The following is a 12,161-nucleotide window of genomic DNA, read 5'->3' as shown; positions in this document are numbered from 1 at the left end:
ATTGGGTTAGCTTTCTTAATGTGAAAAAAATAGGACCGGACTAGTTGGTCAAGGCAATATTCACACCGCACCTTCTTATATTCAACTTCTAATACCCTTCAGTGAATTAGAGTAGTTTAAAATATCGTATTACAAAAATGTAAAAAGTTGCAAACTTTAATGCAACTCTTTATGTGGAGCTAACAAAGTAAGGAAGGGTGCAACTCACATTATGGGGCTTTATCATACGCTGCCAGAGTAAAATATCGTTGGATAAAAAAGAAGTACAACTAGTGGGTTGGTAAATAGTGAATACAAAAGTGTAGCGTTTAAAAACCGATATTAACATCATTAATCTTCGGAAAGTGGTTTTCACGTCTCTTTTTTCTCCCTACACATCTTTTTATAAAGTTTTTTTCCCTTGAATAAATCACTAAAGAACATAAATAAACAAGAGTGTAGGAGGAGAAAAACAGTGTGACAAAATCATTGTATGAAAAGCTAAAATAAATTACGGAAGAAAAAAAAAAACCATTTGCGCGTGATCCAATATCTTGATGGATAAGACGTTGAGTATCTACCCGTGCGTCCCAGATTCAGAACTCCCTCCGCTATATATAGCCAAGGGAGCCAATCTCAATGAATAACAGAATTTGAATCTCACCCTCCACAAAAGGTGAGTTTCACAGAAGGCAATATCTGCATGAATGGTATCAATGATTTAGTCTTATTTGATCAACTCTTTGAGTTCTTCCTACCATCTGTGTTATGATATACAACTATATGCACAAAGAGCACAATGTCAAGAAGCCCGAATAAACTGGATAGGCTGAACTGGTCAGGCAAAACAAGAACAAAAGGCCTGACCTGAATACAAAACTAATGTACATACGAGTTAAATGCTATTTACGGGTAAACTGGGCGGGCACGGCAAAACTGCGGATGCTCTCTCATTGTGACATGAGCGTTCATCTTCAGAGAGAGAGGACTCTGTTGTGCTGTTTTCAACATATAACTTCCTAGTCACACCCTCGGGCCTGAAGGAAGAGGTTTCAATTATAGTGAATGACGAGGATGAGATTCCCTCTTTCAGTCCATGTATGAGACTGCAAAGTCCTTAATCCTTTGCTTAAGGTGCTGCAGAAAGACGCGAAAATATTCACAACACTCACTACAAAAAATTTAAAACTCAAATGATAATTGCAAAGTAGATAATTCCTATGACTAACTCCAACACATAACGGCATTAATTCAAAGATGGTGGTTGACGAGGATAGAATGAATCACCTTCAATTCTTCATGAAGTACCATAAATATTCTTTTCAGCCTCTTATGTCTCTGCAAGCAACAATATTACTTGAGTCAAACCAAAAAGCTCAACATCATATTAGTTATTTGACAAATAAAAATTAAACCGTAAGAGTTAAGTTTAAAGTTATCGGTAACAAAATCAAGAATGATTCTGAAGCACTTTACACTTTATGTATTGTAAATACTCCAGAAAAACAAAACAGAAATACACATAATTTAAGCACCTAAATTTTCTGTTTAAAATAATAGTTACCAACACCACATCACTAGCAACACGATGTTAGCTATTCATATATGATCATAGTATTTGTCTCAAATTTTTCCTTATTCATCAAATACAGGATTAATCCAAACACATGCACTACTGAGCTTATCTGGTGAGCTGGGTACCCGAACTTCAAAACGTCTACAAATTCAAGAACGAATTTAAAGTTTCTACATGTTAGCAAGCACGTGTAAATAATTGGACTCCACCAAGACATATGCAAGTGTATATTTATAATATGATCTTATTGGCTCAGCCTCATTAAGCATCTTCAACATCAGCAAACCCCTGGAATTCACATATGCCATGCGGATGAAGTTAAAAGGTGCGTTCATCTATTAAATTTTCACTGTTATATCTATCAAGCCAAATCGGAAGCCAATAAGTCTATCATACTAAGCAGTGCATTAAAGTGATTCGTTGTGGTCCTTGTGGAGGGTGGCGGCTAAGTTTGGCCCTAAGCCCACAGGGCAAACCCTATCCACCATGGCTAGGTAGCAAACAACAATTGATTTGTTAAGTTATAAGGGAATCATGAAAACAGAAGTATGTACAACTGATACATAATCAAAATGCATCTGACCAAGAAAACAGTGAGAATGTCTTGCTGAATTACTTCACAGTTCAATCATCTACACACTTCATAGAAAATCAAGAACAGAGCATACCGTTCCACATTGACGATATGAATCCTTCAGCTGCCTCAGGATGTTTTCATATTTCTCTGTGCCTTTAGTAGCATAATCAAGGTCCTTTCCTAGCTTTTCAAACTCATTTCTACATTGAGCATGAATAAATTGTTTTGACACAATTTTGGATAAAAAAAATAGAAAGCAATTAATCAAACAAGTACTAAAATAAAAATAAAAAAATATTGCCTTAAAAGAAGTGAAAGGAATCTTCAAATGACCTGTAACTCTCTAGGGTCTTGTTCAACGAGCAATAGCTATCATACTTATCACGATATTCTTGCACATACTCTTTGTACCTAAGATAAGAAAAGGAAAAATGTATAAAGTAAATCAGATGTCAAAAACCAGGATTAAATACAACACACCCAAAACCTGGTTCGATGGTTTTCACTATTGTAAAAGCTTTAATATGTTCACTTACTGAGAGAAATCTTTTATTGGTCCCTTGAACTCGGGCTTATTTTTCTCATACTTAGAATAAGAACAACTATTCTCATCTGAAGAAGAATCCCTCTTTTTTCTATCACTGTCAATGCCCTCTGCCACCATTGATTTCTTTGGTACATCAGTTGAATCCACCATTATATTGAATGCATCTCTTTTACTTTCTTGTATGGGGTGGGAAACTAGCCTTCGCTTTGAGTCAAGCTGCTGAGGAGCACTTGAGGTTGCTTTCTTATTGCTTTCTCCATGTCCAGCCACACCAATTGCTTGTCTGCCTCCAGCTTCATTCTGTCGAGATTTACTAGTAAGATCCACTGTTTTGCTAAACGAACGCCCCACATCAGGATGATCTACTCGTGATGGGTGTTGCGACTGAGACTGCACAGCTCTCTGTTGCGACCTTGTTAAATCCTCAATGCGATCTTCATAGTTCCTCTTTTTATTCAAGCCTTCCTGATTACTTGGAAGCTTATCTGGAGGGGATGGCCTTCCCAAATCAAAATTTGCCTTTCCTGCAGGTTGCACTTTACTGAATTCAGAAACCCTGTTCTCTGAAGTGCTTGTTTTGTTATCTGACTGCTTAAAAGAACTTTTCCTCTCAAATTGCTTCTTAACTGTCGTTTCCTCAAGCAAGGGCTCACGAAGTTCGCCCAACTCCAAGTCTGAAAACTCTCTTTGGAGTTTACTGCCTCTGCCATGAACAACAGGGGATGTGTCTGCACCATTTCTGCTGTTATCCTTTGGTGAACTCCCCAGTAACAGGCTGGAAACTTGTGCATTCCCCTTCATCTTTCCAGCCACATCACCGTCTTTCTGGTAATGAGGATCCAAGGGCACTGACTGTTTGCCTCGGGTACCACCTTCCTTCGAATTTCTTGGAACCTTTCTCTCATTAGCATAACCATCCTCATTTTGAGTATCTCTATGAAGTTTATCTTTTTGCAGGAGGAAACCTTCATGCATTTGAGAGCTCTTTTCAGAGTACTTCCCGCCATGCCCTAAGTTATCAGCATATCTATCTGGTCTTTCTGCTGAATCAGGAACTTTTGTCTGTAAATTATGATCAAAAGACTTCCGACTTGATTGTTTAAACTCTGAAGTATATCTGCCAGAAAATGCTTGGTTGCAAGCCTTTAGGGATCCAGATTCAATATTCCCATCCCTATCATCTCTACTAATCGTTTGAGAGACAGGGTCCTTATGAGAGCCTTCAAAAAGTCTATCAGGAGACAAACTGTGAGAAGGTTGCTGTGATACGTCTGTTTTTAATCTATTTTTGCGTTCAGATTTCTCATCAGAGTGCTTTATCCCAGATGCCATTTTGGATGTACCTTTAGATATCCTCTCAGAGCTGTCAGACTGCTCATACCTAAAGTCATCCTTGGCTGTACTCTCCCCTCCATACAAAGGATCTACCAAACTTTGGTGGTCTTGCAGCTCACCATGCTCAGGTGAAAAGGGTTTTGTTTCTTCTCGAGGTTCACTTTTATTATGATTAGAGTTACTAACTGGAGCCAATTCAGTAACCTGATCGGCATCAAGCAACTGTTTTTCAATCTCAACTGCGTCAACTTCATGATCATCTTGCTTCTCATCATTCCCACTCTGCACAGCTTTGCCATCAAGAGTTCTCCATGGGACGGGCAAAGTAGAAAACCCTGGTTCAGAGTCTTGCAATTGATGCTTCAGTTCTTTGTCATCGTCACTTGCCATAATATCCACATCCTCATCAAAACCTTCCTTGCTATTAGAAGATGCATCACTTTCACTATCACTACTACTCCCACTCCCATTTCGTGCTGGACTTTTACTTTTGCTTCTGCTATGACTGCCACTGTCACTTCCGGTATCGCTAGTGTCACTATCACTGTCACTGTCACTCCCAGTATCGCTAGAGCTTCCTACTAGCGCTTCATTATTGTCGGAGCCCCTTTTTTCACCAAACAAATCAAGGGAATGCTGTTGGTTATCAATTTTAATCAATACACTTGAATCCTGACCAACTGTAGCATTCAATTGTTCGTGAACCTGCTCCTCCAACCCATTAGGAGAAACTTTCTCCTCAAAGTGTGGTGCTTGAACAGGCATTTGATCACGATTACCATCAGGAGCAGGTTCCTGGTGAAGTTTCTCCTCGGGAGAACTGAAAATAAACAAATGCACATTATGACAGATAGAGAACGATATATAATTCCACAAGAGTGATGATTATATAATACACCGTGATGTAACTTGCATCAATATCTATGGTAGGGAATCCTTGCTTGATCCACTGATAATCAGTTTTTACAAAAGAAGATACAAGTACAACCACAATAGACTATAAAGAAAAGCCATAGTCTGCGGATATTTATTGTTAAAAGGTTAAGCCATCAAAGTAAATAAAAAAGAATGTACTTTTGAGATATTCTAAAGGATACTTGGTAAAGTAGTTTGGGATAAGAATGTGTCGAACAAATTGTACAAAACTTGGAAGGCACTAAAAATCCTTAAATAGGAAAAAAGAGATCGCAATAGACTATAATCAGTTTTTACAAAAGAAGATACAAGTACAACCACAATAGACTATAAAGAAAAACCACAGTCTGCGGATATTTATTGTTAAAAGGTTAAGCCATCAAAGTAAATAAAAAAGAATGTACTTTTGAGATATTCTAAAGGATACTTGGTAAAGTAGTTTGGGATAAGAATGTGTCGAACAAATTGTACAAAACTTGGAAGGCACTAAAAATCCTTAAATAGGAAAAAAGAGATCGCATAAGGATATTAAATTCAAAACCCTTAACTACAATTTTCGAATTAAGAATTGAAAACCACTCAGATTCATAAAACTTAGATATTCAAATCTGAATGATTGGAGTTAGCATGCAAGCAAGATATAAATAAACTGTGTGACAATTCATGGAGATAACTCGTAGAGCATCTCTAATAATACTATGCAAGCTCGAAGGGAATATGAACAGCATAAACTATGCCCATTTTCCTCCTATATTTCTACAAATTAACTTTAATACTATTGTGTATCAGGAATACATTCATTCCTTCTATATTTCTTAGATATTTTGGTTTATTGTAGTGTCAAGTCATCTATTTCTTGACCAATATCGGTACAAGTTAAAAGACAAAGAATAACAGGAAAACAAGTTTGCCACTAATTGACTTGATCATGCAGACTAAGCCTTAGGGAAAAGAATTAGATTACCTTCCACTTTCAGACAAAGGTTTCTTTGAGCTTTCTAACTCCACTCCTGATTTCAAAACATATCTCCCTGGAGCTTGATAATTAGCAATCTGATGTCAAAATTGAATGAGAAGATATAATATCACTTAATGATATTCAAATAATAGCATCAAGGATTTTCGTCACTTACCTTCTTAATAATAGGCTCAATTTTCTTTATAGAGTTTGGATATGAATCTGCAATAGCTTTCTCTAAATCCTATTAAAAAAGCAAGATTGAGATAGATAAGTAGCAGGAGAAGAAAACAAGACATTGTCTGAATTTATAACACAGTTGGATACTGTAGAATTCCAGATGAACTATCACAATGTCCAAAGTCATTTGATTGTTTCCCTTCCCATTTCTATTTAACATAATTTTGCTTGGAGAAAAAAGTTTTAAATTCTGTCTCTCTTATCTGCATTCTTACACCCTCCCCAACAACTGGCATTCATTCTTATGCTCCACTCAAAGGATCCCTTTAAATTCAATACTTAGTCTATCATTTTGCCTTTTACAAATATCTGTAACACAATCAGACAATATAAAAGTGTATCAGATTTTAGTACCCCCTGCTAAAACAGTAACAAATGCAGTACGAAACTAACATTTGGCTGTGCAGTTGGAAATAGGAAAATAGCTACCACGTGCTTTGATAAAAATGTGTTTGGAATAAAGTATGGGAACTCATACTCGTTCTTGGATAGTAGTTTCATGATATGATTATCTATTATTATGCATGAAAACAATAGTTCATGCATGGCAAAGAATCTAGTTGGAAGCATGTTTTCTAAAGGATATTCTTCAATAGATATTTGAAACAATATTCTTCAATAGATTTTATTTACAAAGCATGTGATTCAAAGTGTTGAGAAATCTGTTTGAAGATGTGTATTGGTTTTTTTTCTTCTGAAAAAAGGTTTTAAAGTGGTTTTGTTCAAACAGGTTGAGAAATAATTGTTTGTCATAAGAATAAAACTGTTTTAGTTATAGCTTGAAATGAAATAAACATGCAGTGCAGGCATCATAGTCAAATTTATGAAATGGATATCTGATGGTTTCAGAACTGTTTAGGGAAAACTTATTTTCCATTTATTGAGATAAAGTCGGGTTTTAGGTACTTAAGAACAGCAACTACATAAAAAATATGTAATGTATGTGCAGCTTTTGTGGCAAAGCCCAGGGGGTTCCCATCGATATCCTGCATCAGGCAGGCTAGAATTCTCATCCACTCATCTTGTGTGAAGTGGTGGGATGAGTCATATGTCCTTTTTGGGAATATATCATTTACAGTGGCATTTGTCCACTTGGAGTATATTATGTCTAAAATAAATCAAGATAAAACAACCTTATAAGATTGGACGATTTAAAAGTAGAGATATGGCCAATACCAAATACATTAAATGTCATTTTTTTTAGAGCATACCTTTATTCTCATCCCCTTGGAATTCTCCGTGAGCAAAACAATCAACATACTCTGCAAATCTGTAGGGTTAGCTCCACTATTGTCTTTGCCCACTGTTTGTCGTGGTGCAGTACTGTTCCTGATTGGGATTTCTTTATCAGAGCTCGGAGCAGGCTTATCTTTTCTAGTCACTTGAAAGGGTATAACATCTTCTGCACTTGCATGACTCTTCAAACTATTTCCAGTTTTTAATGGAGATGATAGAGCCCCAGATTGCTCAGGTAGAGTTGGAAGAGGTGACGATGAGTACCTGCCCTTTGCAGTAGTTGCTGATGACGTTCCAGTTTTAAATGTAGTTTTAGGGGGAGCTGAAAATTCAAATAATAGACTTCTTCAATGAAAATTTAAACTCAAATAAAACAATTTTACAGCTGTAAGCCTGGAAGAATATAAAATAGTGAAAAGGAGGGAAGAGGGATAGTTACAAGGTTTACTTTGGCCGGAGATAGAGACAAGGTTCAATATAAGGGACAGTTGTAAGAGAAATTTTCGGCGAAAGTTTATTATGATGAGCTAATTGGGGAAGTAGAAGAGGAATCCTAGAAGATTGAATTAGGGTGTTCGGACGAAATAGTTTTTCTTGTACGGACAGTGGCACAAGATAAGTGTAAATGGTGGATCATTTAGGTAGTAGAGGTATGGCATTAGAGAATCACAGCATCATGTGCATGAAGGCACAAGAAACAGCCAACCACCACCCCAACAGAAAAAAAAAAGGGTTAGAAAACGAAAGCTTCTACAAGGCTCCACTCACCTTGAGGCAGTTCAACTTTCTGCTTCTTAAATGGAGGCTCTATTTTATGTTTGAAATTCCTCCATGGTTGATTAGCTGGAAATAAGTGAGGTATCAGATGCATCAGTTATGTAGTTCAGTGGCTTCAATTGTAATCTTTCCATAAAAATGAAAGGGAATTGTTATTGACACTCCAAAATTCTCATTTTGCACTCCAAACTTTCTATATTTAGAAAGAAAAACACACTTGAGAGGAGTGCAAAATGAGATTTTTGGAGTGCAAATAACTGTTCCCAAATTAAAACCAATAAATAATAGTTAACTGAACATACATGATCAGCAGTCATTTAAACAAAACCAACAACAACCAGTAGAAAAAAAATTTAAAAATTTTTCATTAACATATATAACATTTTTATGAATGTTCTTCAATTTAGACTGGGGCTAAAAATTTATCAGTCCTAATGACACTGCATTTCTAGCTAGTTCAATCTGATTTGCTTATAAGGCAATGTAGACTATAGCGGAAAAATTTACATTAACTGCACATCTCAAGCTCAGTGTTTTCCTACTTTGCACTAAACTATTAACTTCTACTAAAATCAGAAAATGACTGTAGTTTATTAAAAAATATGGAAATATATGAAACTCAGATTGAAAACCTTACCTGCTGTAGTATCATATTGCTTTAACTGATTTGTTGGAGCTTTACATTGTTCTAGCACAATGGCTCTGTTTTCAGAAACAAAAACAAATTAAAGGGATAAGACACCTGTCGGAACAACTCAAAGGCAAAACACAGTTGACGGTTGCAAAACAAAAGACTTCAACCTTCTGATAATTGTACTAAAATAAGTCTTAAAACTAGTCATGAAACTAAAATCATCAAATTACTTCTAGAAAAAAACGCAACTAATTGGTAACCAGAACTACACAAGAATGATGGCAATTGAAGATAGATTTTGAAGATGTGCTAGGAAAAATCTTCTGAAATGGATGAAAAACAAGTTGTTCTATCATTTGGAATGGGTGTAGAGGAATTTTGGATGTTAAAGGCAGTTATAATGATAGTATTAGCACCTAAGTACCACCAAAAATAGTGTTCTATATTGCAACCTCTAGAAGCAACCAAAGCAGATGCAGTTAAAAAAAATTAATAGTGCCAAAGTAAAAGAAACTGAAGAATGAAAATGCATAAAACTACTGAATAATCAAAAAGCGAAGGAACTCCACAGTAACAATCAGACTACATACTTGCGGGATTTATTCTTGCGCTCAGCTTCCTCTGACCACTGTTTAACACGGTTCTTGGTTGACTCATCTAAGATACGCTGCACATTAATTTTGCGCCATGCACATCCTGATTCAACTAGCAAACGATTTCCGCCTTCACCACTTTCACGCTCTTCATAAATGTCACAGAGGTCACCCAATTCCTTGTCCCATGTAAATGTAAATTCCTTCCCACCCAGATCAATAACCTGAAGCAATATTGAACCATTCAAAGCAATAAAAACATTAAGATTAATTGCCACATCTAGATTAACAAGTATTAACAAAATTTCCATATTCCAATGGAGAGAATTAAAAGCATTCAAATTTTGTTATGTGGCCATGACAAAACTAAAGCAAAAACTCTGCAAAACATCAACCTTGCCAAAAGAATAACTTCAAAGTAATAATTCTGCATAGGAGTAACAAATAACCCCAAAAAGGAACAACATTTCACCTATATAAGCAATGCCAACCCGAATGTACAACTTCCACAAGAGAACTCAAAGTTCCCAAGAAATAAATATAAGAATAACTTCAAAGTAAAAAAAAAAAACCACAATACACCCAAACGAAAAAGTATAAAACTGATTTATGCAAAACCCAATTGAAGACTAACTAAGAAGAACACAAACCAAGTATAAGCTCATGAAAAAAAATGAATAGTATTCCCACAAACCAGAATGTACAGAACCTAATGAAAAATTGAAGAAATTAAGCAATGCCCAAAATTTCTTCTCTATGAAACTTCATAAAGCAACAAGATTTAAAAAAACTGACACGATACTGAAAAACTTGAGCAATGAACAATTGAAACACAACCCAGAGACACACACAAGCAAACTACAAACAATATGAAATCCAAAACCCAACAAAATTAGCAAAATTTAAGCAATTCCCAGTTCAAATACAAGAAACTCACATTGCCCATTGGGTTATTAGGCAACGGACCAAACTTGATGCGGGGCGCCCCACCTTGGTCCTCGACGCGCTTGATTTCTTCGACCAAGTCCGGCGCCATACGAATGATCACGGAGAAAGCAAGTGGGTTGCGGCCGGGGACTAAACTGAACTGCTCTTCCACGGCCGGCGGGGCGGCGGCTGATGCCGTGGGGGGGCCTGAGTTGCGGCCTCTCGGATTGGAGCCGCCGCCGAGGGAGAGGCGGCTGGTGGTGTGGGCGGAGGAGCGGTGGGGTGGAGGGAAGGAGGGTCGGCCAAGCTTGCCGGCTCCGGGTCCGCGGCCTGAGCCGCCGCCGCCGCCAACTCGGCCGGACTTGGATGAGTACATTGGTGAGAGGTTTAGGGAAGACGGGACGTGGAATTGGATTTGGAATTTGGAATTGGCGTGGAATTGGGATTCTTGTTGTGAATTTTTCGAGTCACAAACAGAGCGAACCAAGTGGAATTTAAAAAACTAGGGAGTTTTAATGAACAAGGGTTGGGGCAACTTTTTTTTTAATAAAAAATCATCTTAAATTTTTATTTAATTAAAAGGATTTGAGATTCAACCATAAGAACACAATTATTTATATACCGGCCCTACAAACATTAAAAATACGGACCGAATTAAAGCCCAACCTGCAATAAAATGTTTCTTTTTCCATAATTATCCTTAACTAACTAGCGACTCACCTTTTTTTTCTTATCGGTTTTCAATTGGGTAAAAGGTACCATTGGGTTTGTTCGCAGCCATACGCATTTCAATTAGCTCTAGGAAGAGGTGGGGGAATTACAATAAACTGACACTAGGCAGGACAGAAAGTAGCATGGAACTTGTAATTTTACGCACGGAGATGGAGGTGGAGTGGTGGGAGGAGGTTTTGGAATTTGATCTGGGTTTTTATTGCACAAGGGTCTCTTTTCTGTTTATTTCTTTTGGCCTAATCGGATAAACGGTTCTGTAGTGATAAGGTAATCGAAAAGTAGTCCCAATGGTAAAAAAATTAGGATTTAAACCTTCGTGGTGTAGTCCGTTAGCAAATTTAGTCCAAAAGTAATTTTTTCATTAAAAGTCTGTTATATGCAAGGGTAAAAATGTACATTGATGTGTGTCTTCTTCTTCATAGTCTCATAGAACACCAGGAGTATTTAAAACCTCAAAAGCCATCATTCAGCCAAGAAAATTACGACATGGCCCGAGTATTTTCCTTAATCAGAGAATGCTACGGAATCAAAAGCTGAGAGCTATGAATCTTGAGAGGAAGCTTCATAAAGCTGGCGGGTTAAGCAGGTGGTTAGCATCACTAGGAATAGGGGTAGTTTGTTAGGATTTTCCAGAGGTAAGGTCTGAGTAAGTTCCAGTTGGTGAATCTGACCATGAAGAAGCTCAAAGACATGGGTGCCAATGCAGTAGGGTAAAATGTACATTTTTACCCTTGCATATAACAGATATTTAATGGAAAAATCAATTTTGGACTAAATTTGCTAACAGACTACACCACGAGGGTTTAAATCTTAATTTTTTTTACCACGGGGGCTACTTTCCGATTACCTTATCACCACGGGACCGTTTATCTGATTAGGCCATTTCTTTTTGTGTGGCAACACCTGGAAGCTTCTAATTCTCTCCAACTCCTCCCAACTTTTTTAATTAATTAAATTCTCAAATTATATATATTTTTGCAACAATTTTCTGGAAATAGAATTTTCCCAATTAATCTCTCTTTCTCTCTACATTTGGCACATTAACAGTTATTTGGTAATTAATTTTCTTTTTGTTTCTAGTTTTGGGAAAGAAAAGGATTTTTTGTTTGGATTTGTTTTGGGTGTTTGTCATTCA

At 36.9% G+C, this 12,161-nt stretch overlaps 1 protein-coding gene across 1 annotated transcript; it reads right to left on the bottom strand.

Moving 5' to 3' along the window:
* Positions 1-679: 679 nt before the first annotated feature.
* On the bottom strand, positions 680-10,819 carry LOC103424144 (uncharacterized). Its single transcript, XM_008362221.4, has 12 exons — positions 10,305-10,819; positions 9,365-9,591; positions 8,778-8,842; positions 8,132-8,206; positions 7,339-7,685; positions 6,063-6,131; positions 5,894-5,982; positions 2,669-4,834; positions 2,466-2,543; positions 2,224-2,332; positions 1,267-1,317; positions 680-1,116 (listed from the first exon to the last, which is right to left on the bottom strand). The coding sequence occupies exons 1-12, from the start codon at positions 10,668-10,670 to the stop codon at positions 1,069-1,071; spliced, it is 3,690 nt and encodes a 1,229-aa protein (XP_008360443.3). The 5' UTR covers positions 10,671-10,819; the 3' UTR covers positions 680-1,068.
* Positions 10,820-12,161: the final 1,342 nt, after the last annotated feature.

The sequence above is a fragment of the Malus domestica genome, chromosome 09, assembly GCF_042453785.1.
Source record: "Malus domestica chromosome 09, GDT2T_hap1".
Taxonomy (NCBI): domain Eukaryota; kingdom Viridiplantae; phylum Streptophyta; class Magnoliopsida; order Rosales; family Rosaceae; genus Malus; species Malus domestica.
This window is presented reverse-complemented; position numbering and strand designations above follow the sequence as displayed.